At 46.7% G+C, this 27,114-nt stretch overlaps 5 protein-coding genes across 6 annotated transcripts; 2 read left to right on the forward strand and 3 right to left on the reverse strand.

Moving 5' to 3' along the window:
* Positions 1–470: 470 nt before the first annotated feature.
* On the reverse strand, positions 471–1,065 carry LOC101784877. The gene has a single exon (XM_004970453.2). The coding sequence runs from the start codon at positions 960–962 to the stop codon at positions 702–704; it is 261 nt and encodes an 86-aa protein (XP_004970510.1). The 5' UTR covers positions 963–1,065; the 3' UTR covers positions 471–701.
* Positions 1,066–2,595: 1,530 nt separating this feature from the next.
* On the forward strand, positions 2,596–4,760 carry LOC101785268 (40S ribosomal protein S15a-1). The gene is made up of 4 exons (XM_004970454.2): positions 2,596–2,713; positions 3,941–4,084; positions 4,164–4,324; positions 4,444–4,760. The coding sequence occupies exons 2-4, from the start codon at positions 3,952–3,954 to the stop codon at positions 4,540–4,542; spliced, it is 393 nt and encodes a 130-aa protein (XP_004970511.1). The 5' UTR covers positions 2,596–2,713; positions 3,941–3,951; the 3' UTR covers positions 4,543–4,760.
* Positions 4,761–6,497: 1,737 nt separating this feature from the next.
* LOC101785671 (ras-related protein RABE1c) lies at positions 6,498–9,359 on the forward strand. 2 transcript variants are annotated; one of them, XM_022827247.1, is made up of 10 exons: positions 6,524–6,829; positions 7,233–7,462; positions 7,547–7,581; positions 7,934–8,006; positions 8,134–8,234; positions 8,330–8,395; positions 8,487–8,584; positions 8,699–8,761; positions 8,839–8,931; positions 9,018–9,359. In XM_022827247.1, the coding sequence occupies exons 2-10, from the start codon at positions 7,347–7,349 to the stop codon at positions 9,093–9,095; spliced, it is 723 nt and encodes a 240-aa protein (XP_022682982.1). In that variant the 5' UTR covers positions 6,524–6,829; positions 7,233–7,346; the 3' UTR covers positions 9,096–9,359. The 2 variants fall into 2 exon arrangements, with proteins under 2 accessions (XP_012702082.1, XP_022682982.1); XM_012846628.2 differs by lacking the exons at positions 7,233–7,462; positions 7,547–7,581 and having other exon boundaries at positions 6,498–6,620; positions 6,702–6,829.
* Positions 9,360–10,472: 1,113 nt separating this feature from the next.
* On the reverse strand, positions 10,473–11,551 carry LOC101786361 (zinc finger protein ZAT12). The gene has a single exon (XM_004970457.2). It carries the CDS (start codon positions 11,493–11,495, stop codon positions 10,851–10,853), a length of 645 nt encoding a protein of 214 aa, XP_004970514.1. The 5' UTR covers positions 11,496–11,551; the 3' UTR covers positions 10,473–10,850.
* An 11,362-nt stretch (positions 11,552–22,913) lies between these two features.
* LOC101786746 (protein ALP1-like) lies at positions 22,914–26,481 on the reverse strand. Its single transcript, XM_004970458.2, has 2 exons — positions 26,282–26,481; positions 22,914–24,203 (listed from the first exon to the last, which is right to left on the reverse strand). The coding sequence occupies exons 1-2, from the start codon at positions 26,415–26,417 to the stop codon at positions 23,146–23,148; spliced, it is 1,194 nt and encodes a 397-aa protein (XP_004970515.1). The 5' UTR covers positions 26,418–26,481; the 3' UTR covers positions 22,914–23,145.
* Positions 26,482–27,114: the final 633 nt, after the last annotated feature.

Here is a 27,114-nt window from a genome sequence, read left to right on the forward strand (position 1 = left end):
CGACCGAGGCCCCATGCGGGCTGCGGCCCTGCTCGCGGAGGCGCAACGCGGGTTCGTCATCCATGGCCGGCACTGCCCTCGCGGAGGGAGAGGGTGCGCCACCGTGCCGGCGCATCGCATGCAGTGGTGGACGTGGACGCGCGCGTACTCTGCCGCCCTAGGGTACTGCGACCGCCTGCGTGGACAGTGTCAGGCTGCAGCGTACGAGCTGTTCCAGACTTCCAGCGCCTCAGAGTCTCGGACTCAGTGTCAGAGCCCACCACCTGCAGAGTGCAGACACGCCATGGCTTCGGATAGCCTAGCTTATTAGCTTCAGCAGGATGCACATTTGAAGTTACGGGTAGCTTCAGCCTTCAGCAGAATGCTGACTGCACATTTGAAGAGCCGCTTGCAGGCTGGTCGATTGTATACACAGAGAGGACCATGTTTGAAGGCTGTGGCCTGGATTACTCCATTGTAACCTGAGACGCTGAAGCTGAAGATTTTTTTTTATTTACTTCTAGATCAAGAACAAAGAAGGCAAGTACAGATTGCATTGATATAGAGAAGACGCATCGATACATCGCGAGACTCAACGACAGCACAGCACAGGACAGAACACCGCCACTTCCTTCTGCACCTAAACGACCCCAAGAAGGAGAGAACAACCGGAGGAACGTACCAGCTGCTACAAACCACACGCCACCGGATGCGGTCTGTCTCTACGCGCCGTACTTGTAGCTCCCGATGTCCTCCGAGATCATCTCGAGGTCCCTGGAGGCCACGGCCATGGACATGGCCCGCCGGTGGCGCCCCGCCTGCCTGGCCGCCTGCAGCTCCGAGGCGTCCGCCGCCGCGGGCTTCCGCTGCTCGGCGCCGCCCTCCGCCACCGCCGCCGGCACGTCCTCCAGCGCGAAGTTCTCCGGGAGCACGAACACGCTCTGCGACGCCCGCCTCTGGTGCCTGCCCGCTCTCTGCGACATCTTTGCGGCGCTCAACAACACCTACAACGACAGGGCTTGGCCTCGTGCGGCTGTTTCCACTAGGCAGAGGAAAGAGTGCTCGAGCTACCTGCTTGGGAGCTAAGGACGAGGTGGCTGCTATATATAGCCTGCCCGGCGCATGCTCGAGGTCGGGGAAGGAAAATGTTTTCCCATGACACTTCATGAGCAGTTCAGCATCTCACCAGTACAGAATTGTACAGTAATTTGTACGTTCACACCGCCGGCCTATGCGTACACGGATCTGACATCCTGACAGTTTCTGCTTCCCGAGGGCGCTGACTTGTGGCAGATGCATGTGCAGACGTGCGTCTGCATGGCCCTCCAGCATTTCGTCAGGCTCTCCCCTGAATCCCTGATCGCGAGAGGAATGGCGTCTTGCTGAATGGGCGCTCATCTGGCGCCTCATCAGGATCTACATCACCACATCAGCGTGCGATCTCTGCAGCCATGGCTGCTGAGCTCAACTTGGGCCTGCAAGCTGCGATCAAGTTGGCACGTACTGTCTGCCGACTTGCCTGGCGAGTGCAGGGCATATGAATTTTCTGCTCGTATACGATGTCTCCAGGAAGCTTCCTGCTAGGTAAAACAAATGGTGTTCGTGAAGCGTTTGTACCGGAATCTTAGGACCGAGCCCGCCAATTTTATTGGGTAAGTGCTGCACTCATGATCCATTCTGGCGTTGTTAACTGAGACCCCACGTGCAAACCGGGAGAAGGAATCCGCCAACGAAACCAATCACAGAGGAAGGAGGAGTAATCACCAGTTCATAAAAAAGTGTGCCGGTACGGATCGAAATCCTGCCTAACGGTTTCTCATTGCAAGTTTCTGATAACATTATTAGCTCGATATATCGACTATTTCAGGTTTTCAGTGCTAGCAAATCTGCAACTGATTTGATTGCATATATCCCTCACTCAGTTTACTCTCTTATCACAACGGAATCTCTCTTTTTTTTTTCATATTGTTTTCTGTATTACGCCCTGATCGAGCTGGATGCTTATGCAACCAGAAAAGAATCGATAAGGCCAGTGGTGTTTAACTGTTAAAGATGGCACCCGTGCATGTTAGTAGATTCCAAAATCCTGGCCCTCGTGTCCAGCCTCACATGGGCTGCTCACATGGCTCCATCGACCGGGCCATGATAAGCCCACCCTTGTACAAATTATTGGTGTCCCCTCCGCGCTCGTGTGCATCGCCATAATGTGTGAGAATAAAACAAGATACACCTCAGCATTCCCAACGTCGTGAATAAGAAAAGGAACTGTATTGTACTGTATTTTCCTAGAAAAAAGTTCATTAAAATGCTAAAAAGTTAATAATGGGTATATATGCTTAAATTTAAGATGTGAACAAATTTTGTTATATAGTTGTTAACTTGTTATTATTAATAACCGGTAAAGGAAGAAAACAAATAATAAAAGAGAGTCATTCTGCGCGTTGCGGCCGGGCCTAACCGCCTAATGGGGGCCTGGGCACAGCCCAAAACAGCAGCAGTGCTTGGGCCACTTAGCGTGGCACCGCATGTCGGCCCGGGAACGGCCTGTTAAGGGCCCGCACCACTCCCCCACCTCCCCCATACAAAAGGTTGCCCCAACCCTAGCCCCTCATTTTCCCCTCCCCGGTTTTCCAGCAGCCGCCGCGCGCTGCTCCCTCGTTTCACCCCTCCCCCTCATCTTGGCGGCGCTATTCGGTCTTCGCAGGGCCCTTTGCCGGCGACGAGCACCCAGCAGGTATGCCCTCCCCTTCTCCACCCTTCCTGCTGTGTGGAACAGAGCACCACAAACCCTAATATAAGCTATCTGTATTCGGATCCCACCCAGTTACAATACTATTACATAAGAGCTTCGATTTTGCTTGCAAAAATTATCGAGTGTACATGCGTACACCCATGTCCTATGCTGGGTCCGCCCCAACTGGAATGCACGGTTTATCTGCTTTATGTATTTGCTTTGCGATGTAATAGCATTCCACTTTTGGCCGTGCAATAACATTAGAAAGTTGGTATGTAGCAATTACGATTTGCCAAGTCCTTTTTACTGTTCGTTGGTTTCTGCCTGCTTATAGAAGTCCTCCATAATCCAGAAATGAAATGAAGTTTCAACTCTTCTGCTGCACGGAATGTATTTGGCTCGTCACCTCTAGCTAGTGTGTATTCATCCATGGAGGATCATATTGATGCTATGCTTCTGTCCGTAGCCAGTTTTGCGTTTGTCTGTACTGTGATAACTGATAAGAACGAGTTTCAGTACTTTTTACATTTAATGTGCGTTTTTTTAGCTTGTGGAAGATCATTCACACTTGCCTAGGCTGTTCTGAATGCCGTACATAGTAGTACTCCCTCCGTTCCAAATTGTAAGTCATTCCAAGAATATTGGAGAGTCAAAGCATCTCAAGTTTGACCAAAATTATAGAGAAAAATATAAAGATTTATGACATCAAATAGATATATTATGAAAATATAATTGATAAAGAATCTAATGATACTTAGTTAACATCATAAATGTTATTATATTATCATATAAATTTGGTCAAACTTGAGATACTTTTACTCTCCAAGATTCTTGGAATGACTTACAATTTGGAACGGAGGGAGTAGTTGGTTTCTGTGACACTTGGGTTCAATTCATCAACTTTTTTGTGGTTTTGGCACTTCAGTATTAGTTAAGGTAGACGAGGCTTATTCTTCCATGTTGGTTCTTCTTGACTGCCAATCTGCTAGTGTTGTATTGCAGTCTGCAGCTTCTCTGTTACTTAGTTTTTGGCCAACATAAATGGGTCTTGACTGTCTCATGTCAACTTCGGTATCAGTTGTAGCTCAATATGGTTATCAATTTACAAAATAATTTATATCTGACCTTGAATCGTGGACTGTTTTTTACACTTTGGTTAATTGTACTTATTTAGAATGGTTGCACTCTTAAGCTGCCTTTCACAACTTTTTTGATGGTGTTCTGCAGGTAAGGTCATTATGGTTAGAGTCAGTGTTCTCAATGATGCTCTGAAGAGCATGTATAATGCTGAGAAGCGTGGGAAGCGGCAAGTCATGATTAGGCCGTCATCCAAGGTCATTATCAAGTTTCTTATGGTCATGCAGAAGCATGGTTAGTTATCAATTTTTATCCTAACAATTTTTGCTTTCATGGAGGATGGGGTCCCTGATACTTTTGTTGTGCTGTGCAGGCTACATTGGTGAGTTTGAGTATGTGGATGATCACAGGGCAGGAAAAATTGTGGTTGAACTGAATGGCAGGCTGAACAAGTGTGGTGTCATCAGTCCTCGCTTTGATGTTGGAGTGAAGGAAATTGAGGGATGGACAGCCAGGCTACTCCCGTCTCGTCAGGTTTGTTGCTTGGCGATGTTACCGACTCCAAATACCTAAATTGTGACGAATTGTCTGTGTTTTGGGCACTGCTGATCTTTCAGTGGTAAATTGATTAACTTGCCCCTTGGGACTTGCAGTTTGGTTACATTGTTCTGACTACATCTGCTGGCATCATGGACCATGAGGAAGCCAGGCGAAAGAATGTTGGTGGCAAAGTTCTCGGTTTCTTCTACTAAAATGGAAATTTTGCAAGGAGCATCAGTTTTTTTGTCTGAATAGCTGCAGAGATGAGCTTATGAAGCATGTTTGCTGTTTTGTTAATGTTTTGGCTTTTATGATATTTGAGGTGTAGTTGAATGTTCGCTTGTTAGACACCAAACTGTGCTCAACTTATATAGTTGGCATCTGGATTTTAATCGAATTAAGCTATGGTACTTTCTCGTTGTGTTGACTATCTCCAAATACGCTCTTTTGACTTGTGTTAATTCTTGTATGTTCCCAAGTGCAAGTGAAGTCTGAAACTCAGAACTGGTTTGTTTCAGATGTCAATGACCTGGATAATATGCCATTAGTCTGGATGCTGCTGAAATGTAGTACCTGAAGTATATGATTTAAAATTTTAGAAAATCTCTATTTGCTACTCTCTCTTTTGAATTGTAGGTTGTTTTATTTTTTCCACTTAGATATAAGTGTATGTCTAGATGAACCCAGAAAATCAAAACAACCTACAATTTGGAAATTTGGAACGAGGGAGTACATTACATATGGGTCACACACTCACACCTGTATACGCCGTTATTCCCAAACTAATTTATGCTAGCTGGCTAGTATGTAGTTTCGTAGAGCATAGACATCAGATGTACCAATTAAGATGAAACTTCACAAAGAAACTTCACAAAGAGAACATCTCTGAAAAGCAACAAAACGTCACAACAAGCTCTACAAACGTATACAGTGGCCTGCACCATATGGTACTTCACTAAATACTGATGTATTATTGCTGACTTAATATAGATAACAACGGATACATGAAGTTGCATTTCTACAGTGACTCATGAGCTAGGGGCGGTAATACACGCGCTCAATTACCATCTTCTCACGGAGGAGGAAGATCTGCCAAAGATGTATAGTTGCCCTACATGGCCGAACACCAGCTGCCTCCGCCGTCAGCCCGTCACCGTCGCAGCTGTCGCCGCCGCACTCGCTGCCGGCGAAGCCGAGGGAGCAGCCTGCTTGAACTACATGGCAGCGGCATCAGGACAATGTTGGGGTAGAGATTAGAGAGGCACACCCCGGTAAAGGGTCCTCCATGGAAGGTGTTGGATGAGGATGCATATATAGGGAGCTTGAGGCTTGTCCCGGCGAGTGGAAGCCTAGGTGGGTGACGGCCTTTTTCGCGAACCGGAATGCGGTATCTTCCTTAGCATATTCTTGAGCACATGGAAACTTCTCCCCTTTTCCTGTTCCATGCTTTGCTTCGCTTTCGAGTATTCAAAGGATATTCCATGCCTTTGCGTGCCTTTCTCTGGACGTAGAGTTGGAGTGGCTTGACGAAGCATGGGCTGGAAAGCTGGTTAGGGTTAGCTGTGGTCACGACGTCACGTAGAAGAGTCTTGCCTGGTGCTTTGTTTGTTCGTCTAGCAGTATATACCAGGTCATTCAGAGTGATCTGTTCTTCTAGCACTTGATGATCTTGCCTGCTTGGTCGTTTTCCTTTCCCCATGAGTACAGACATCATAAATAAAAACTATTAACCATATGAATATCTATTTGAAAAGGTTAATTTAGTGAAAAATATAACGTTAAATTGCTGCCGTGTCATGGTGTGTTGACGATGTGAGTTGGAGTGAAGTCGATCTGCACCTCCGGCTAGGTAAGCTCAAGTTGGTGTTTCTTTTTGTTACCCAGCTCTTTGCAAATCTTTCGACCTACACGAGATATGCTCGAGCATCTTTCGAAAAAAAAAGATTTTAGCTCGAGCAACACTGTAATTTGTTGCCCGCAAAAAACACTGTAATTTGCAAATCGCACGTCGAGCACGTCACGTGAATCTGAATGAAGTGCTGCGCGGCCCATGATCCCCAGGCATACACGGCCCAGCCAGTAAAAGAAAAACTGCATGCAGCCTTTGCAAGCGACCCACCAAAAGTCCAAAACCGCAGCGGCGCAAACCACCCCCAATCATGACGAGGTCATAACAGCCCAAAATTGACCAAAATACCCCCAAAGGACAACCCACCCGTTCCTACGATTACCTCAGATCCACCCCCGCTGAGAACCGAATCCAAAGCGATTCGATTCCCCGCATCGGCTGGTAAAAATCCGCCGCTTCGCGCCCGCTGCTGCTGCTTCGATTGCTTCGTGTGATCAGTGACCTCGCGCTTCTCTCTCCCAGCCTGTACTCGCCAGCGCGTCGCGGTTGAAGGTCGGGGTGGTCGGGCGGGAGGGCGATGGCCGCGCCGCCGGCGAGGGCTCGCGCCGACTACGACTACCTCATCAAGCTGCTGCTCATCGGCGACAGCGGTGAGTGAGAGTGCTTCGTTCTACATGTCCCTGCTTTGATTCACCGCCTGCCATTTTTATTTTTGTTATCTGTGTTGGTTGCGTGCGAGCGCAAGCCTGCTGGAAAGTGGTCAGTGACGAAATGCTACGCTAGCTGTTAGTGGATTGTTTGTTTCATTTGTTGGATTTAGAGCGGATTAGCAGAAGCATGTGGCTTTTACTTGCTGGCGTTGAGTTGCGGGTACATGATCATAGCTGCGCTTGATTACCTGCTGCCTTTGTAATAAGTGACAGCTTGTTGAATAAGGGAGTGATACAGAAGATAACAATGGGATATTGATAAGAGAAGTTATTAGTTATATTATGTGAAATTTGGACTACATGCTACCAGGGATTATGGGGACATTGTTGTCTATTACTGCAGAAGAACATTGTGTTTTGCTGAAGGAATCGTGGACTTGTGGAAGGTCTGCCATATGCAAGTCGAATTGCTTGATTCTGTGTTTGAATAAATGTTTGTTTGTTTGGAAGATCTACTATGATCTTTTTTCTTTTTGAGTGGAGATTTACTATGATCTACAAGGCTAGCTTATGTTGCATTTCCCAAGCATGTAGACAAGGACAATATCTCATCCAGTCAGCTGCACTCCTGAAGTAAGTATGTCCATAAAATGTTTTCAGCTGTAGTAAAAAATGGTGCGAATTCAAAGGTTTACAGGGGGTTGCTCGTTTTTTCAGGTACATGTGCACGTGTGGTGTTCGTGACCATCCGGGTATCCAATAATCAGTGACAAAGACATCATTTATAAGCTATAATAAGACCATGTATAGGCTAGAGAGATTGGCTAAGGAAAATGAACCGGAGACGGAGTTTTTGAGCATAAGTCATAATAAACCAAAATGCATAACAAAAGACATATTTGGCATACTTAAATTTTTTAGGACATGATTAGCATCTGACTCTACATGAGTTTTCTTTGGTCATTACATTGTTGTAAAGTACAATAAATACGCTACCTACGAGGGAATTTTGTTCTGCATTTTCACTTTCTCACTTTGTTATTTCTTCAGTTCACAAATGAGTCAATCCCCTGAACCCTTCCTTTGTTTTTTTTCTGTACATAGGTGTCGGCAAAAGTTGCCTCTTACTGCGGTTCTCCGATGGATCCTTCACTACTAGTTTTATTACTACAATTGGGTATGTTCTATGTTGAAACATTATTTATCTCTTCCCAACTTCCCCTGATAAGTAATTATGCATTCTTATTCTGTTGCTTCAAGTTTTCCTTCTTTGCCTGTTGACCTTAAATCCTGTTTGCCTGCAGCATTGACTTTAAGATAAGAACGATTGAACTGGATGGCAAGCGTGTTAAATTGCAAATTTGGGATACAGCTGGTCAAGAGCGATTTAGGACTATCACTACAGGTGCTATACTTGTTTCATTGTGTGCTAGTGACCAGTCCTATGAAACTATATGATACTGACAGTCCTATTTTCAATTGAGTTCCTTTTTATCTCAGCATACTACCGAGGAGCCATGGGTATCTTGCTTGTCTATGATGTCACTGATGAGTCATCTTTCAACAGTATTGCCCTTATATATCTCTTAAATCTTCAACGTGGATAATTTTGCCTACTTTCTTTTGTCTTTGATAGTCTTGTTCATTTGACATACAGATATACGGAATTGGATTCGCAACATCGAGCAGCATGCCTCTGATAATGTGAATAAAATTTTGGTAGGCAACAAGGCTGACATGGATGAGAGTAAAAGGGTATTGATCCAAGCTCCCCTAACCCTATTATATGCTACTAGTTTTGTATGGGCTCTGATATCTGCTACTAGTTTTGAATTACTGCTTCACTTCTCTTTTTGGTTGTTATTGCAGGCTGTTCCTACTGCAAAAGGGCAAGCACTAGCTGATGAATATGGCATCAAGTTTTTCGAGACTGTAAATACCTGCGCTGTGTTGTTTGGTTGTGTCACTGACGAACTTATTCTGATTTTGCTTCGTGCTGTATCTTTCAGAGTGCCAAGACTAACCTCAATGTGGAGCAAGTTTTCTTCTCTATTGCCCGAGACATTAAGCAGAGACTTTCTGAAACCGATTCCAAGCCTGAGGTATGGTTACATGGAGGCTTGTGTTTATGAGCACGTGAAATTTATTTACTCTGTTCAGAGTTTGAAAACTATCTTATTGTTTTTAGGATAAGGTAGTCAATATTAGACAAGATCAAGGTGCCGAGGCCTCGTCATCTCAGAAATCTGCTTGCTGTGGCTCATGAGGAATTTGGTCTTCATTATCCTAAACTATGTTAGCTTTGTTTTCTTACTTTTTTCCTTGATATTGTAGGAAAAATGTCAAGAAGATAATCATGATGTGCTTGTTCTTTACTTGTTTCCATTCTGTGCAACAACCACTCTTGCCTTTTCAGTTTACTATTGCAATTTATTTTTTTCTTCTTCTTTTCTTGTGGGGTGATGGTGGTGCTGTGATGGGGTGTTACTGCATGTTTTGTTGCAATCAATCGAGACACCTACTTTTTGCAGTGCTGTGTAATCAAATTTAAATAATTCCATTTCTAGTTTACCTATCTAGGTATAATATAATAGTACATCAAGTCACAAGTGTTGCATTGAACATTAATAGTCACAGTTATGCATTAAAAAAACTTCTATGATATTATATGCGCAGATCCATCTTTTTCGTATGGTTGATCTGAATATTTACAAAATAATATCAGAAGTCATATTTAAAATAATTTGACTGCACATGTTCTAAGACCAGTTATTTTAAATAGAGCGTGTATGCCAATTATTTGGACCTTTGACAAGCTAAAACTTTTGACTTCATGATTGTTGAAAGTGATACCACAATTGGTAGTTGTGTATTATGCAATGCTTATAGTCAGATCACGACACCTGATTGAACAACTAGTACAAGTTTTTTTAAAAGAATTATCTTTCCTCAATACACAGTATGATGGTTTTCTTGTTTTTGTTTCCTTTGCATCATTAAGAAGAAATAATAATTGAATGATGTGGATTTTATACGGGTAATACGCTGTGAGAAGTACAAGACAGCTTTGATGTTGGCACCAAATCACATAAAAAATTCTGAAAGGAGTATACACATGTACTCCTCAATTTATTCTATCTCTATATAAAATTTTAAGTTAAAATAGTTCTGTAAATAGTTATAGAAATTGAGAATCCTGACATTCAAAATCAAGAGGAAAGTGAAAAGGATGTTATTGTTTCATTTCAGTTTTAAGTTGAAACCGTAAGGGGTTAATTATATGGTAAGTTTGCACATCTCGTTTCATATTGTAAAATTGGTTGAAAAAGGCAAATCTCGGTTATTCTTCCATGTACGTGGGTGAATGAAAGTTTGAACTGTTCTGAGTGCACGTTGATTGTTGAATGCACTTAAAAACAGGGAAGAATCCATCAGAAACTGTCGAACTCATTCTGCTTTGTTTTATTCATCTTCTTGCGTTTCTTTTGGTGTACTCTGACCAGCTGAAGGTACAGGGTAATCCTGACAGCCTTGCAATTCAGCCTGCATGTTTCGCACTACTGTGGTTATCAAAGTATTAGCATTTATTCAAAATAAAAAGAAGGGATATTAAAATTGGAATGAAAAGCGATGTCCACGGGCAAGCAAGAAAATATTGAACTTGGCCAATAACAACTGTTTGAACGCCATTATTACAAAGCGGTACAGAACTGTTACTTCGGTAAATTCTCTCCGCTTAGTCAAATGGAAACGCATAGCATGTTATTACTATTTACACCAAGGAAATGGGAAGGGTTCATCTCTATTTCATTCAAACTACCCTAGCCTATAAATATACCTAACAACTCCATGGTAGAAACCGAGAATTACAGAAGTCTAAAACAAATCTAACATGTATTTTGGAAAGAATTTGGGGGTGCCCCCAGAAAGTAACAATGGAACAGTATACCGTGACGAACACAACAACAACCATGAAAGAAAAAAAAAATTATGTGCAGTCTAACGGAAATCAAAGGCCCAACTAGAGCGAACAGTCTAACATGGCGAGCGTCTTATGTACACCCTGCCCGGCTCCGCCTAGCACCGCCACGCTCCGGCACTTGGCGCAGTTCTCCGACGGCGTGAGGTTGAGGTCCAGGCAGATCCCTCCGGCGACGTCGCAGGCCTTCTCGGGCGCCGGTCGCTGCACCTTGTTGTTATGCGCCTCGGCGTCGGCCTCGGCCTCGGCGCGGTGCCGCCGCATGTGCCCGCCGAGCGCCTGGCCGATGGCGAACTCGAGCCCGCAGACGGGGCACTCGTGCACCCTCGGCTTGGCCGGCTGCTGCGGCGCCAGCAGCAGCGGCTGGCGCCCGAGGCAGAGCTCCGCGTGGTCGGCCGCTGGGCTCTGCTGCTGCTGCTGCTGCAGCGGCTGGAGCAGCCTGGGCCGCTTGTGGCTGGCGCGGTGGCCACCGAGCGCCTGGAACGTCGGGAACTGCCGGCTGCACGTCTTGCACTCGAACACGCGCCCGTGCGGCCCCCGCGCCGATGGGAACGGCGCCCCGTGCCCGTGCTGCAGGAGGTGGCGCTGCTGCTGCTGCTGCTGCGCCTGCGCGAGGAGCACGAGCAGGCGGGCCGTGTCCGCGGCGCCGGCCTCCACCTCCCACGCCGCCCTGTCCCTCTTGCTCATGGCTAGCTATTGATCTACCGAAAAAAAAATACGCGCAAATGTCGGGGAATGTGCGGGGCATGGGGGCAACAGGCGGTCGTATATATAGCAGCGGCAGCGCATGGCGGCGTTGGAATTGGGTGCCAGGCCGGTCGGGTCCGTTTCAGACCGCCTGCACTGCACGTACGACTCCGCAAAAGAAATGGGGCACGACGCACGACTCGCCCAGTTGCTAGAATGCTAGCTACTACGCCTATACCTGGTGATGACTCGACTGAAACGACCCGATCTCCCGTTTGGTCTGCTTCTAGACGTGGATGTGTGTACTATTCCGAGCGCTGGAGAGTGCCTCTGACCACAGCTGCGTGTGTGCTGTACTACTGCTACCTCCGGACACCCCTCGTGAAGTCGCGATGTCTCAGTCAACATGGGTGTGTCCATCGATCAAGCTGTGTGGCTACCCCGGCTCGTACTGGCGCTACCCTTCTAGAGAGGCTGCGCCGGCGCGGGCGACGTGCGTGCTCCCGAGCGTCGTCCCGTTCCGTTCGCCATGTTTTACTTCTGCTACTCCCGAGCGGCCACGGCTTTCACACCTCCGATCCTCCTCCATGGAACGGCCGGTTGGTAATGGTGTCTCGGTGACTCATCGATTACGGGTACAGTCGGTTCAATTCCATTTAACATTTATTGGGTCGACTCGATCGCAATCGTCTAGAACGTACCAGTGGCGTCAGTGTCTGACTATAGCATCTCCGTAATTCGGCGTACTGATTTGAGATTTCTGTCAGGACCAGCGGAGAAGATTATCCGAGCCAGAAGTTTACTGCCGCGTGAGGTACAGTTTGCTGCTGCTGAATTCCTTTCCAGATGGTTTGGGGATGCCGGTTAATCGGAGGCATCTGACAGGAACCGGAGTCGACGACTGAACAGGTTATACTACTCGTTGTGCAATCCATTGTCCAACTGCCAACTAAACTTCTTTGACAGGGATCGGAGTATCGATCCAATCCATAATCGTCAATCACGCATTCGGACTTTAGCTAATTATAATCAGTTCATTGCTGGAGTTGTTTGAATAATGAACGTAGTAGTCATATTGATTGAACGTACAAACTATTCTCACGTCCGTTTCCCCGTGAAAAAAAATAATGCAGCCTTGCAGCAGCAGCAGCCAGTTGGGTGCTTCCGCGAATGCGCAATCTTTTCTTGTGCATCAGATAAAAAAAAGTTTAGCCGATGGAGTCAAATGTCAACGCGTTAGCCGTCATGCACTCATCCTTAACTTTACCAGCCACCAGGTGCCTAAAACAGTCGTAAGATCAAATCTCCTTGGGACTTTATTCGAAGATCGATCAGTAGTAGTAGTAGGTGACTCACCTAACTACTCCAGACGCCAACTGTATCCCGGCCAACGACTAACCTGTCCACGTAGACAACACGCACGCGGAAAATTGAACCTGAGAGCTGCGAGTTTGGTCGATCCGGTCCTGCATGCGGCAGCATACTGAACTAGTGATCAAGTACTGACGCCTGCATCACGTACCCATCGTTAGGTAGAGTGCAGCCCCGGTCTTGCCGTCTTGGCGGCAAAACGTAGTACGGGCGATTATTTGACCAATATTTTTTTTGGAGACGAGAATAAACTGAAAACGATGGACCGGCCGCCTGTGCATTTTCACTCCCATAATTTCTCCAACCACACTTGGGCCAAAAACTTCTAGCATGTGATCAAAACACGTGCACGTTTTCATAGCTGTTTGGTTTTGAAAGGCTCCCGGAAGGCCGAAACCAAAGAAGAAAAGCTCGGTTTCGAGGTCATACTAAGCATGATTCAGGCACTGTGTCGGTCAGCAGTCAGCGCAAGCTACCATGTCTTGAAATGTGCCCCCAAAAGCTAAGCTTTGTACTAACACGTACAGAACGAGACCCGTCGCCTGCAAGACTCATGCGTGTGCGCACGAGTCCGATCGAGCTGCACCAACCACCACTATTCCCGCTTAATTTTCCACCCAAACTAAACACCAGGAAATCACGACAGCCACGAGCGAGCCCACGATCTAATAAAGATTGAACCGGATCTTGGACTCGGACTCTCAAAACCGAGACCCACCAACGCAAGGCCAACGACGATAAGCGCGGCCGGCACGATCCACCCAACTCCCTTTTGCTTTGCTTTGGATTAGTCTATGACGAGTAGTAGCTAGTAATTTGCATTGGCCAGGTCATGGTTGCATCAGTTTTTTTCTTACACGTCGCTGTAAGCACGATCGGTGAGAGCTGCAAGAAGTCGATCAGCTCCGCATATTTAATCCTGCGACTTGTGCACTCGGAGAGTACTTGTGGAATTGTTAGTGGTACAGATGTCCGGCCGGCGGCCGGTTTCTTGCATCGCTTGGACACTTTTGTCTGTGTACTGCCAGCTGATGGGACGATTATGCCAGCGCCACAGGATTTTCAAGGGAAATTAGGTCGTCCAGGTGGAGTACACTACGTATTTTTTCATTCTCTAGAAATATTAGGACTTTCTCCTGCCAATTCGCAATCGCCGTGATGCACGATGTACCCGAATAGCCGTTGAAAATCGTGTATTTTATTTCTCACATTCCGATTCAAGACGGATCGGAGCAGCGTCAGTGCTGGTTAAGACAAGCACGTACATGTTGGAGACGGCGACCTGTTCATGCAGGGTGATTTCAGGAGAACACGTCAGCTTCTCAGGGCATGCATGGAAGTCAAGAACGCAGTTGGAAAGCACATCTCGATCGATCGCATGGACTTGGGTACATGGAGGCGACGTGGAACCCGTGCAACTTGGATCATCGTCACAGAAACGGTTTCACACGGGTCAATCAATCGGTCGATGGCTCAGCTCTTGGTCGCTACGGGAATATTTTGCCTTTTTACACTAGCTATATCTTGATCTGTAGTGACAGCGAGTTACTAGACAGTCAACAGCATGTGTATGCCATGGATGATGAGTTGATGACTCCTAATTGCGGAAAGGTGTGGCGAAGACCTCCAAGTTTCCAGCACTCGCTGAGTCATATCAAATGAAGGAATGCGAGCATGTCACAGTTAACCCTGCAGTTAGCGCTTATCGGAAGAAGAACTTTACCTGCGTGGATGGCGTCAGAGCTGGCGTAGCAATCCCAGGTCGTCAGAGTTTAGCTTCGCTCCTTTTCATATTCAGGTCGTTCGCTCGTCAGAGGATGAACATGCTGCTTCCCCTCATACACTGCACCTTCCTTCACGTTGCGTTGCTGCTAAGTTAGTGGAGAAGAAAAGGCATACTCTCTGAACGAAAGCCATGTTAAACCAATAGTGCAAAAGCCATCCTCTGATCTTCTTCATCAGATGTCTGCATGATTCATGGCGTAACCCGTTGCAGCAGCAGCGTTTTTCTTTTGTTATGTGTTGAGTCTGCAATATTTCCTTGACATGTTCAGTTTACAGGTGACAGGCGAACCTTCTCAGATGCTTCAGAGAGCACATTTTCTAAGATCGCTCGTTTCTAACCTAGCAGGAGTAAGCTTCAACCATCCCTGAGTCAGCTAGCCAACTTTTCCAGGTACAGCCGACAAGTATACGAGGTACAGCCAGCAAATCCAGACGAGATACCAATACAATTCATGTTTACTTTTCCCCACACCAATGGTCACACATACTACGGATATATCTTTCCAATCCAGTTCCACGGCTGTACTATTCAGTAGAACAATATCTGTTTCAGACTAGGATGTGCACTGCAAGCCAAGAGGTCGGTGTCTGGTCAGCAAACCCACCAGCGCATCAAAATCACAAAGATCTCGTTGCTGCCTATGAGATGATGAGTTACCAAACACTAATCTGTCCACTGGGAAGGAGTCAACACGCAGGAAAGACGGGCCGAAAACGCCCTCTTTCAGTTAGTTTTTTTTTTGAAAGATCTGTTTCAGTTAGTTCCTCAACTTGCTGCTACAAACCTAGTGAGGAAAGAACCACTAGCGACTTACCAGAGAACTATCAGCTAGGCTATGTCACGCACACGTCAACACAAGAGATTCCATTAGACACAAATTTAATAAAACGTCGTAAGTTCAAAATTTAATATATTTCTACCATGGCTCAAATAAAAGAGGGGTACATGCTCCAATAGTTACCGTTTGCTCCCCGTTTTACTGAGTTGTTCGGAATAACTTAGTTCCAGTGAACAACTAGGGATAATATGATCCACCACTAAGGTTTCATTCTTCAGAAATGATAAATTTAGTAAACAGTAGCATTAGACACAAGTTTTAATTAATATAGAGGCAGATTATTTAAGTCACTAAGAAGCTATAGAAAGTAAGATGTAACCATATTAAAGAACCATTGTATGATGACCACTCGAAGCAAAAATAGAAAAATGGCTTAATGTTTAGGATTCATGACATATGGCCATATTTTTTTCATTTTCCATTTTCCATTATCTATCATCATTCACAATCTCATATACTGCATGCATGATAACTAAAGAACAAACAGCCTGAGCATAACTAAGATTGTAGTGTTAAATATACAAAAACGAAGTAAGAGTGCAAACATCTCACCAAGGGGAATGATATATATTCATGGATTGACACTAAAAATAAGGAAAATATAAATCCCGACTTGTTTTTTTAAGTCCTTATTTTTTAACTGCCTTTCAATCAATTAAGTCTAAGAAAAGAGGGAAGACCAAGAGACCGAACAGAGACAAAACAGAGAAGGAGAAACACAAATCATTGGTGAAATTAAAGAAAAGATCTTTGTTCTTAATAGTATCTATTTTTTTAACGAACGAAGAACCGCTTATTATATTAAAAAGAAGAATAAACCCAAACTGGGTACAACAACAACGCACAAAGGTAACCTTCCACAGATCACGCTAAACTCAACTCAACTCAAACCAAAACAAATTCTATGGCCGGTCGGATTGAGACATCAATACAAGCCGCATGCTAACACCTGAGCACTGAACCACCACATCGCACCACCACAACCCGGGAAAAAAAGCCGACAAGTAGCCCTCATTGCAAGCGCCGTCGTCCCTGACGATATCCCACACCGAACTAGCCGCTGCCATGCAGGACTGGCTGTCGCAGTCCATTGCAAGCCGTGTCGCTACCATGACACCTCCACCGTGCCGTCATCGTCCTCAGGTCACGCACACACGATCCTCGATCTCCTAAAACGGCCTTGCGTCGGAAGAAGTCAAAAGGGGAGCACACTGCACCACACCAAAAGGCCACCGCTATGCAGGACCCAACGCTGAAGCACCGCTGCAGCACCGTACACACCAAACAACCAAAACACCACACCGGATTCTAGCTCTCCAAGGCAACTCGAACGCGTGGAGGCCTCACCACTTCCACCGCTGGACTCCACGCCAAAGATCCGGACTTGCTTTGCCACCGGGGGTGATATGGTGCCACCGAGCTGCTCCAATAACTTCACCTCCACCTTGCCGCCGGAATCTCAGTTGCCCACATAGGTGGACCCAAAGCTTCAAGAGATAATGGCCCACCACCTTGGCGAAACCTATCAGACGTTGGCCAAAGAATGGTTTCCGGAAAACCACAAAGACAACGCCTCCAAGGAGGGAAACGGTACCCGAGGGCGTCGCTGTCATCGTAGCCAGTATAACTAGCTTAGGCTTTCGTCGGTGTTTCCGTACAGCCCAGCTCATCACCAACGTCGACAGCAACACCACCCTATCACCGGCGCAGATCCTCATCAGTGTCGCCAGGCAACCTCTTGCAGCATACCTTTGCACGCGACCACCACCCACACGCGTGCTTGCGCGGCTCCGCGACATTCGTGCTGCCGCCCATGACCAGCCATGGACCGCGGGAGGCCAGAACCGGTCGCAGGGACGCCGGGAATTGTCCAGGTGGAACCAGATCCGTCACTCCAGCATCGGCCAGCCACCGGCACACCGTGCGGCTCCACTCGCGCCCGCCGCCGCCAGCACTGCCTACACCCTCCTCGCCGCTAGCCTCGCAACCCTGTGCAGCCGCCTCGCACCGACCCTCGCCCACGTCGCTGCAGAGCCACCGGCCCCAATAGCTGTACTTGAGCCGTGTGCTAGAAAGCGCAGATCCACTCTCGAGACCTCCACAGGCTTCCTCGTACTGCACCTCCAGACTGTTCCTCGCGTGCAGCCGCCGCTGGCCTCGCACAGCTGCCACAGGGCCGCCGCCATGCGCTCGTGCGGCCGCCGCCAACCCCCACGCATTCCGCCTACTTCCACTCCCGCACACAACCGTCATCGCACCGCCTCCTGCTCCGTGCCGCCGCCATCGCTACCACTCGCCTATCCTTTACCACAGCCGCACCGCCCTCCGCTGGTCCGGACCGGCAGCCGCAGGGCCGCCGCCGCTTGGCGCTGCCCGTCGGCCACCGCATCCTGACGCCGCTCCCCCAGCTTCGAGCCTAGATCCGGCCCCGAAGGGAGTAGATTAGGCCAAGAGGGTGGCAGATCTATGCCCGGATGGTCGAAATCGGTTGACCGGCCATAACCACTGTCGATGCAAACGAGAGGGCCTCACCGGCACGAGGGAGAAGAGACCTCGCCGCCACCTTCCTTGCAACCGGATGGACTTCCGCCTGCCTGCTTGGGCGGCGGTGAGGAGAGGGACGGAGGCTGGGGCTGGCGGTGCTAGGGCCTCGGGTCCGCCCGAGTCGCCCCGAGGAGGAGCAGCTCGGGCGTCTTGCGATTTTCAATAGTATCATGCTACCTTTCTAAAAAAAATCTAGTTGGTGCTCAACACGCTATACGAGCCAAAAAGTTCAATGGGGAAAGAAAAGAGTTTAACTGACTCCACACCTCCTACATCAGTGGATTTTATTTAAAATAGAGCTATAGTAGACGGTAGTTGGCTTTGCCAACACATATCAGACGATCACTACACATGGATGAAAAAAATTCCATCTGCCCCTTGGGCAGCGTCATCCAGCGCCGCGCGGGTATCCGGACTCTGTCCAACTTCATCGCGCTGGTATTCCAGCCGGCTTTGTTTTTGCGAAACGACGCACATGCATGCGGCTGGCCGCGCTGCCAATCCACGGCGACTGCGGAGGCCTTTGGAGTTACCTGTACGACGCGAGTGGCGACGTGTGGGCATGTGGGTGCCGCCGGCCGGCGGCGAGGGCTGAAGGGGTGCGTTCGACTCGAAATAGGAATCTCTCTACGTCATGCTTGCAATTGCGCAAGTTCTAATCGGTGCTAGTGCTAGTAGCAGGCCAGCACGATCAGTCTGGATTCGTCTCCCAGGTGTCAACTTGATCGCATTGCTTGTACTGCCAGTTGATGGAATTCCGCAGCCCACATTTTGGAAGAAAACCATCTCGTCCAACCATTACGCAGTATGTGCTCTAGAAAGGTACGACTTCGTGGGTAACTCACGATCTTACTTCTAGAGTTCTAGTAATGGTTGGAAAATTGCAGGCGTTTTCCACTTTGAACATCTGAGTTTAGCAATAGTGCCAGCAGTTCAGAAGGGAACCTTCTGCAGATGGCGTGATCCCGTACAACACTAGCTACGTACAGCTCGATCAGCTCAGGGCATGCAAGTCAAAAACGCAAATGAAAATCAAGCACACCGCAGTCACACGAAGATCTTGACTTTGCAATCGAGATGGGAGATGAGTTCGAGCAACTTTGGATCGGAGAAACACTTTCAATTTTCTTCGCCTTTAGTACTAGCAGCTGTCATTTCAGTGGCAGCAACCGCTACACAGTCAAGAGCATGTAGTTGCGGCAATGCAGGAAGAAGATTTGCAAGCTCATTCTGCTTTGTTTTCCTTTGCTAGTACTCGTGGAGTCAACTAATCAAAATATCCGGACATTTTTTCCCCATCTGATCAGGCGACTTTCGAGTAATTTCACCAAACAAATAGACAATGTAGCATGGAGATACAATTCTGGTGTAGTACTGTACGCACGTGTTTTCAACTAAATGGTACAGGAGTACACAACAAATCAAATTAGACGCTTGCACGTTTCAGATTAGGATGCGTGCAAGCCTAGAAGGAACCTGCTCGAAACAGTGTCTTTTTATACAATTAAAAGAACCCCTCATCAATACATCTAAATCACAACTTCACAAAGACCCTGTGCGACCTTTGAGGGGATTAATACCATACTGAAAAGCAAGTCAACACACGAGAAGGACTTGCTGGTGAGTTCAGGTGGCTTACTTTCTTGAGCTGTTGAATAATTAGCTTTGCAGCACTTGTCAACATGTTGCTGGACCTTACTGAGGAGGAATGGAACAAGAAAACAAGCATACAACTTACTATTGAGATTTTTTTTAAAAAAAAATCGGCAACATCATACACAATTGAAGACAAGATCTTGCATAAGATACGTACAGAAAACCATCGAAAGCTTGTAGCTGAAATTGTAAATAAAACCATGAGTAAGGTAAAATTAAAGTGTTCATTTACATTGCATATAAGAGCAGTTAAGAGGAAAATTTACTTACATCAAAATTCAAACAAAGTTTCATCTACATTCCACATAATAAGGTACATAAACACAAAATCAAACACCACAATGACTACAAGTCTACAACGACAAATTTCCTGTTCGTCGACAGCTGAGGAACATGGCTCATTAAGAGCAGGTAACAATGAGACCAGCCTACACCATTGAGCTTAACAAGGACTGTAATCTTATCTATGAACTGATAATTCAATAGGTGATCTCTCTGTACATGGACCATCAAATTGGACCGATGCTATTTTCTATCTGCACAGCTACTGCCAGCATGCTTAGCAGTTTAATTTGAATAACTTCATGTAATCAGTGCATATGTCAACAAAATATTGAAAGCACTGCATGTCTACTTCATTTACTTGGCTATCATCAGGCGTTGTTTCTCACATGAAGTGATAATGGCAACATGGCTCAATAATTCTTTATTCATGACATATGGCCACATTGATTTTTTTTTCAATTATAACTCATGACATAACGACTATAAAGTGAGCGTATATAGCTTGCTGCAGTGATGCAGATATGAACTACAACTTATGTCAATAATTAATTAGTACTCATCCTTTTGCAAACATCTCAGGTACCATGTGGGTCCAACCGGTCACATCCACCCATCACCCCTGAAGATAATAAAAATTACAAAGTAAAGGATGTCCATGGAAGAAACGGACAGAGGCAATTTAAAGCCAATACACTGAGTATACTAAAATGTTTAAGAATAAAATAAAAGAACAAACTTTTTATGGACATGTTCTATTATGTTGAGGATTTAAACAGATGAGGGTTCTATGTTATCTGGTTTAGAAATTGGAGGTTGAAATTTAGACTCGTCAGGGAAAATTGACGGTTGTAAATTGAACCTTTCCCTAAGAAAATGAAGGCTATGGCAGCACGATGGCTTGTTTGGTTTTGCTAGAAATAATGTCATATCTTTGGAACATTACATGAAAACTATTGCACTACTTGTGGAATACAAAAGCAATAGATGAAAAGGACTGGGATTACCCTATTATTCGCAAATTTGGCTTCACCGACCAATTAGGTATTATTGCTGCACACATAATGAGTCCTTTATTCCTGAAAGGATACAGGGAGGAAGGAAACATGAGCTTTCTAAATATAATTAATACGAAACAACATCCCAGTAACTCTAGCATAATATGATAGTCATACTAATTCTCCAAAAGAATATAAGAAAAGTTCATGAAAAAAAAGGGCACGCTCGACTTACCAATAATACCGGCAGCAACAGGTGAAAATATGATGAGCGAGTGTGTAAGGGCTCGCTGGTGTTCTATCACTGTGTACAATGTCTTCATCAATGGCTGGAGACCAGGTGTCACTACCTAGGTCGTATTGCTCAACAAGTGGGTGGGCTGGTCGCACAGCCCGTCTTCCCAACAATGGATTAAAATCATGTGTCTCAACCATTCGAGATGATCTATTTTTGCAGATGATAGAGTTACCCAAAATAGAGGGGAACCTCTTAGCGGAGATACACAAGGCATGCACCTCAGAGAAGATAGCATGCTCTCCGATACTCGTTAGAGGAGCAACTCTTCCCTTGGTAAGGTCTGAGACTCTGTAAACTACCAAGTGTGCAAGTGAAACGTCAGTGAAGCCAAGAACCATGAGCTCCGAGCCGCATTCTACCAGGCGGGCTGTACCGACGTACACCTCCGTCCAGCGGAGACTTGACGAGCATCCTCGGTGGCGGCAGTGACAGCGAGTGGTTACCCTCGGCGCTCGGTTGTGGCGGATCAATCCGGCAGATGTATACATTGTTCTTGTCAGCAGAATTCACCGCCATGGCATAAAATTTGCCTTGGAAAGACATAGTTACTGCTCGCAAACGAGGGAGCTTCCAGGCCGAGAGGGACCATCGCCGGTCGCCGGTAGCGGCATAGGCTACACGACGTTTGGTGTCAAGGCACAGCATGACTGTGATAGCACCGGCGGCGTTCACAGTAACTGCCGCGCAAACTCCCCTGAGGAAGACACCGAGCTCGCGAAGCTTCATACTCTCGGTCATGTAGCGGCAGATGTGTGGTTCAATGTCCATAATCTGTGGCCAGAGGGGCAACACCGGTGGGAGCGGCGATGTCGCCGGTGAAGGGGTGGAGGAGGCGGATGGCGGTGTCGGGGTGACGGAACAGCAGGAGGAGGCCGTCGGCGGAGCCGATGACGATGTGGTCGTCGAAGAGCGGGAGGTGACGAACTCACCCGAGATTGGGGTGGCCGGGGTAGAGGCCGTAGCCCTCGGGGAACAGCATCCAGCGGCGCGGGTGGAAGCGCGGGTCGACGAGACCGCGGCCGCGCGGGGGAACGGTGCTCGAGTTCCAGTGGGAGCAGACGGAGCGGAAGCGGACGTAATCCAGCAGGTCGCCGGCCAGCACCCGCCACGCGATCAGCTCCAGCAGATCCTGGGGCAGCGACGCCCACGGCTCCGATCCAAGGAGCCGGTGCTTGCTGCTCCTGTCTTGGATCATCGTTGCCGACAGGGGGCGTTTTTGACACGACGGCGGCGATCGACATCCGGAATTGCCGCGTATCAGATGATCCTACCGCAGACGAGACGATGAATATAACCGCGGATGACATGCGAGATTGCTTGTTGTTGTTTTCTGTTTCCGTCTCGATCCCGTGATCGTGGAGACGAGCAGAACCGAGCATAGAAAGAGTCCCGATTGGATTGGGTGTACGTGACATATGCTCGTTAACGCTCCATCAGTTGATTGCATGGCTTTTACAAGCTGATGGTATTTCTCAACACAAATTTTCAAGTTAGCTTAGGTCGAAGCGCCAAATGTTTTGTCATGGTTGAGAAACTCAGTTTTCCCTGCAATTTAAGCTCACAAGTACACGGAGGTCGCAGACTGTGCGACCCAGTGTACCACTATCCTAGTACACGGAGATCACGAATTTCACGTCCATTCCTCTTTGCCTTAAACATTTTTTATTGCAAATAAAGATATAGAACAGAACTTGTTTCATTCTTGTACTTGTCAAATTAGGACGTCTTTCCATCAAAAGAAATTAGGATGTGTACCACGAGTTTCACTATTCCAGTCTACCAATGACCAAAATTAAGAAAATTCGCACTACTACTGTAAACCTGATGGTATACTTCGTTTCGTGTTAGCAAGGAACTTAAGGGATCAAGGGACGGAATCACTTCGGCAATCTGCTGCCGAGTCTGCTGACGTACCGGCTCAGCAGGTCTCTCTGCGTGACCGCGTCGTCGTCCACCACACTGCTGACCTGCTGCCTGTAGCCGTCGTCGTGGTTGTGCGATGCCGGCATCCCATCCCTCATGTCATCTTTAAGGTCGATCATGATGTTGTTTAGCAAGCAGCAAGCGTAGATGATCCTTGGCAGCCGGTGCTTGTCCGGCCTCCACACCTCTCCCTTAAGGACCTGCCACCGTTCCTTCAGATTGGCCAGGGCACCTTGCACCACCGTTCTCGTCGCGGCGTGACGCTTGTTGAACTCCACTTTCTCTGAAGATAGACCAAGCTCTTGATATGGAGTCATCAGCCATGGAAGAAGAGGGTAGCTGGGATCCCCAACAATGTATTCTCTGACCGTTGGCCCTTCTGATTCTCCAGGAAGCTCCATTTGCCCCGCCAGCCTTGAGCCTTTCTGGCAGAGCCTGTAGAAACCTGAGGTGCGCAGGATGCACGAGTCATCCAAGCTCCCGGGCCAGCCACAGACAACATCTCTGAACCGCATGTCAGGGTCAACAACTGTCTGCAGGACCATGCTGTTCTTGTTCTCGCCGTCCAGCCAGACATTGCTGTTAGGCTGCGCCGAAGAGCACATGAGGATGTGTGTTGTGTCCATAGCGCCACAGCAGTTGGGGAGACCCTGGATCTCTTCAAACTTTGCTTTGATGGTTGCCATCTCCTCAGGATCAGGCCATTTCAGATGACCAGTAGCGCGCTCCTCCAAGCACTCGATGAACTTCCAAGTGATGTGTGAGATGCTTGAGTGGTTCATCCCAAAGCGTGTTCCTATGCTCATAAGTGACTCGCCAGTGGTCAGTCTTAGCAGAGCAACGCCGACTTGATCCTCCACACCGAGAATCACCTTGTCCCCAAACTTAAAATTTCTGAAACTCCGTGTCTTTTTCGTGAAGTCCCCTTTAATTAGAGAGCAAAGGTAGTCGAAGGTCCTCCTTAACATCTTAAAGGCAGTCTCGAAGTTTTGGCATTGTTTGGAAGGTTGTCCTGTAAAGGAATCAGATTGAATCATGTATAGAGATATCATTATCTGAATAACAATGGAAAGTCATTGTACAAGCCACCATGAGAAAGACATGAAAGGTTAACATCTGAAGGATTTAAGCTTATGCTCTGCATGGTTTTAGGCAAAAGAGGAACATGAGCAAAAGACATGAAAGGTTAAAATCTAAAATATTAATGTTTAGAAAGATGGAAGGAAATCAAGATAAAGCAGTACATTGGCAAAAGTGCCCAAAAAACAGCAGCTGATAGAAAAGTTGAATGAATGATTTTCTATCATTATCTGAAGAGGTTAGGCTGTTTTTGAGGGACAACAAAAACAAGTTGTACATATGATTGCACAAGATACTTGAGTCGCGGTTCAGGACAAAACTTTCAGTTGAGTGCAGTTATAAATAGATAGTTAAACCATCATGATTTAACCCTTCATGTGACCATCTGACTAAATCTTACTTGATGCCTTGGTCTGCATCAGAGTTTGAACTTTGAACAGGTAACTCAACTGTATCTTTTTAGCAGTTACTTGAAATTCGGATAATGTTACTATTCAGCTTACTGTCTGCACATATGCTACCTGGTGATTCAACTAACTTTTAACGATAAGAGCTGATTGCAGAGAGAACACTCATAGCACTAGAGAAAGTCTCTCTAAACTACTTTAGGTCTGACCAAAATAAAATTTGCTAAACTCTTGTAGCCTTCTACAGTATTTGTTCTCTCTTGGAAGGCCCAACCCATAACCATCTGCAATTTGTACTCTCAGTATGGAAATAGTCAGATGAATCAAAATATTGCAAGGATGATCCTTCATATCAAATCTACAGTTAGCTGTACAACTGAGACCAAGCAAGATCACTATGTGTTCCTGACTCTTAGAGTAAATTCCTAACCAAATTGTAGCTTGCTGGATTAGTATAGTCGTCCACAGCAAGCGTTTTGGCAAAAACATCTTTTGGGAGGCTACAAGCCTGCAGACACTGACATCTGCAGTTTATACTCGTACACATATTGATTGATGAATCTAAATACTGCTAAGATGGTCCATCAAATTTAAGGTCAATTGTACAATTGACACTAAACAAAATTTAAGTTCCTCCAATAAACTCTGTAAGCTCATTGAACTAGTTCTACATTAATGAACTTGTGTAATGATGTTTTAAGAGGCAATACTGAAACAGGAATTATCTTCAGAACTAGCGGGTAACTATCATTACTTAAAATATAGCAGCAACCCAAATTGCTGGCGGAGTTAATCATATAACCAGGTAGGCTTGAATATACTACACCCAAATAAAGTTCGACTGTATTATTGGGGAAAACTATCTGAGAACAGAAATGTCAATGTTCAACAACAACCAATTAACAGCTAACTATTATTAACCAAACAAGTTTCACCATCCTTCGCCAGACTGAAGAAGAACTGCTGTTTCTTCAGGCAAATTTCACTTCGTCCCTTGCTGGGATGAACTCAAGACAGGAGAATATAGTCCTCCAGACACGTTGCCATCAACGGTCAAGCAAAAGATTTTGGATTAGGTTGGCACAATGGGCAGAATCAACAACACCTGTAACACCACTGCACCCGGTTTAACAGATCTGGAATGGACACGACGAGGCAACAAACCCACAAATGGTAAAACTAATTGTGACCTCAAAGCAACAAGCATCGCCCATACCCGTATGCCTCGGTCTGGAACGCCCATCCCAGTGGTTCTTGCCTCTGCAGTCTGTACACCTCGCAAGCCCGATGCCCACCGGCTTCAGTAACCGCGAGCAAACAGCAGATTCATTACGCCTAGCGTCCGGATTAAGAAGCACGGCGAGAGCAGATTAAACAACGCGCCGAACGCACACGCCATACGAGCACTGCAAATTCAGCGACGGCTCTCCTAATCTAGAACCGCGAAATCGGTCCAGGAACAATCCAAAAGGCGAGAGATTAGCACGCATTACCTGGGGCCGCGGCTGCGAGGTTACAGCGGCACAGGAAACGAGGAGCCGACATGGTTAGGGACAGAGAGCACGCTGTGGGAGATGGGAGGGAGAGGAGGGTGTATGTATACCTGCTGCAAGCCTGCGGGAGAAGGCGTCCCACCAATCGCCGGCGAGGGGCTGCGGCACCGGCGGCGCCTGCGCCTGTGCCGGCAAGGCCCTCTCGGGCTTGCGCTTCCTCCGCTTGGCCCCCCTCAGCGGTGCCATGACGAGCGCAACGCCGGAGAGATCAAGAGAGGAGGCGGCTACCAAGCAGGCTGCGACACCCCAAAATGACTTGGCCTTGAAAAGACCCTGCTGTTTAGTGACAAAGCAGCAGGCTGGTGACTAAGGGGATGTTTGGGTCGCATGTGCTAAACTTTAGCACCCGTCGTATAGGATGTTTGATATTAATTAGGAGTATTAAATATAGTCTAATTATAAAATTAATTACACAGATGGAGTCTAATTCATGAGATGAATCTATTAAGCCTAATTAGTCCATAATTTGACAATGTGGTGCTACAGTAATCATTTCCTAATGGTGGATTAATTAGGCTTAATAGATTCATCTCGCGAATCAGCCTAGGGGTTCTACAATTAGTTTTATAATTAGCTCATGTTTAGCCCTTCTAATTAGCATCCGAACATCACCTCGTAGCCAAACACGCCCTAAGAGTTTTCTAAAAAACATTTCCCCAAAACTATGTATTGGAGGCTCTTTAAAAGAAAAATTCTCAAAAACATATCAACCTACAACAGATCGCTAATAACTAGCCCCCAATATTTCAAAGCAGGCCATGTCATCGTAATTGAGTCCTGCCCGGCGCCTCCGTACTCTCTCCCCATTTATTCTTTCTTCTTGTTCCGCGTAGGTCTCCCGCGTATAGCACGCGGGAAGGAGTTGTTCGGGGCGATCGGGAAA

Source organism: Setaria italica, chromosome V, assembly GCF_000263155.2.
Source record: "Setaria italica strain Yugu1 chromosome V, Setaria_italica_v2.0, whole genome shotgun sequence".
Classification (NCBI taxonomy): Eukaryota; Viridiplantae; Streptophyta; class Magnoliopsida; order Poales; family Poaceae; genus Setaria; species Setaria italica.

Excerpts from the sequence above, each read along its gene's own strand:
- LOC101784877 (XM_004970453.2), bottom strand. The coding sequence starts at position 962 with ATGTCGCAGAGAGCGGGCAGGCACCAGAGGCGGGCGTCGCAGAGCGTG.
- LOC101786361 (XM_004970457.2), bottom strand. The coding sequence starts at position 11,495 with ATGAGCAAGAGGGACAGGGCGGCGTGGGAGGTGGAGGCCGGCGCCGCG.
- LOC101785268 (XM_004970454.2), top strand. The coding sequence starts at position 3,952 with ATGGTTAGAGTCAGTGTTCTCAATGATGCTCTGAAGAGCATGTATAAT. Across the intron at positions 4,085-4,163 it reads TATGGTCATGCAGAAGCATG|GCTACATTGGTGAGTTTGAG; the intron begins GTTAGTTATCAA and ends TGTGCTGTGCAG. Across the intron at positions 4,325-4,443 it reads GGCTACTCCCGTCTCGTCAG|TTTGGTTACATTGTTCTGAC; the intron begins GTTTGTTGCTTG and ends TGGGACTTGCAG.
- LOC101786746 (XM_004970458.2), bottom strand. The coding sequence starts at position 26,417 with ATGGCACCGCTGAGGGGGGCCAAGCGGAGGAAGCGCAAGCCCGAGAGG. Across the intron at positions 24,204-26,281 it reads CTCCCGCAGGCTTGCAGCAG|GACAACCTTCCAAACAATGC; the intron begins GTATACATACAC and ends ATTCCTTTACAG.
- LOC101785671 (XM_022827247.1), top strand. The coding sequence starts at position 7,347 with ATGATCTTTTTTCTTTTTGAGTGGAGATTTACTATGATCTACAAGGCT. Across the intron at positions 7,582-7,933 it reads TGGTGTTCGTGACCATCCGG|GTGTCGGCAAAAGTTGCCTC; the intron begins GTATCCAATAAT and ends TTCTGTACATAG. Across the intron at positions 8,585-8,698 it reads ACATGGATGAGAGTAAAAGG|GCTGTTCCTACTGCAAAAGG; the intron begins GTATTGATCCAA and ends TTGTTATTGCAG.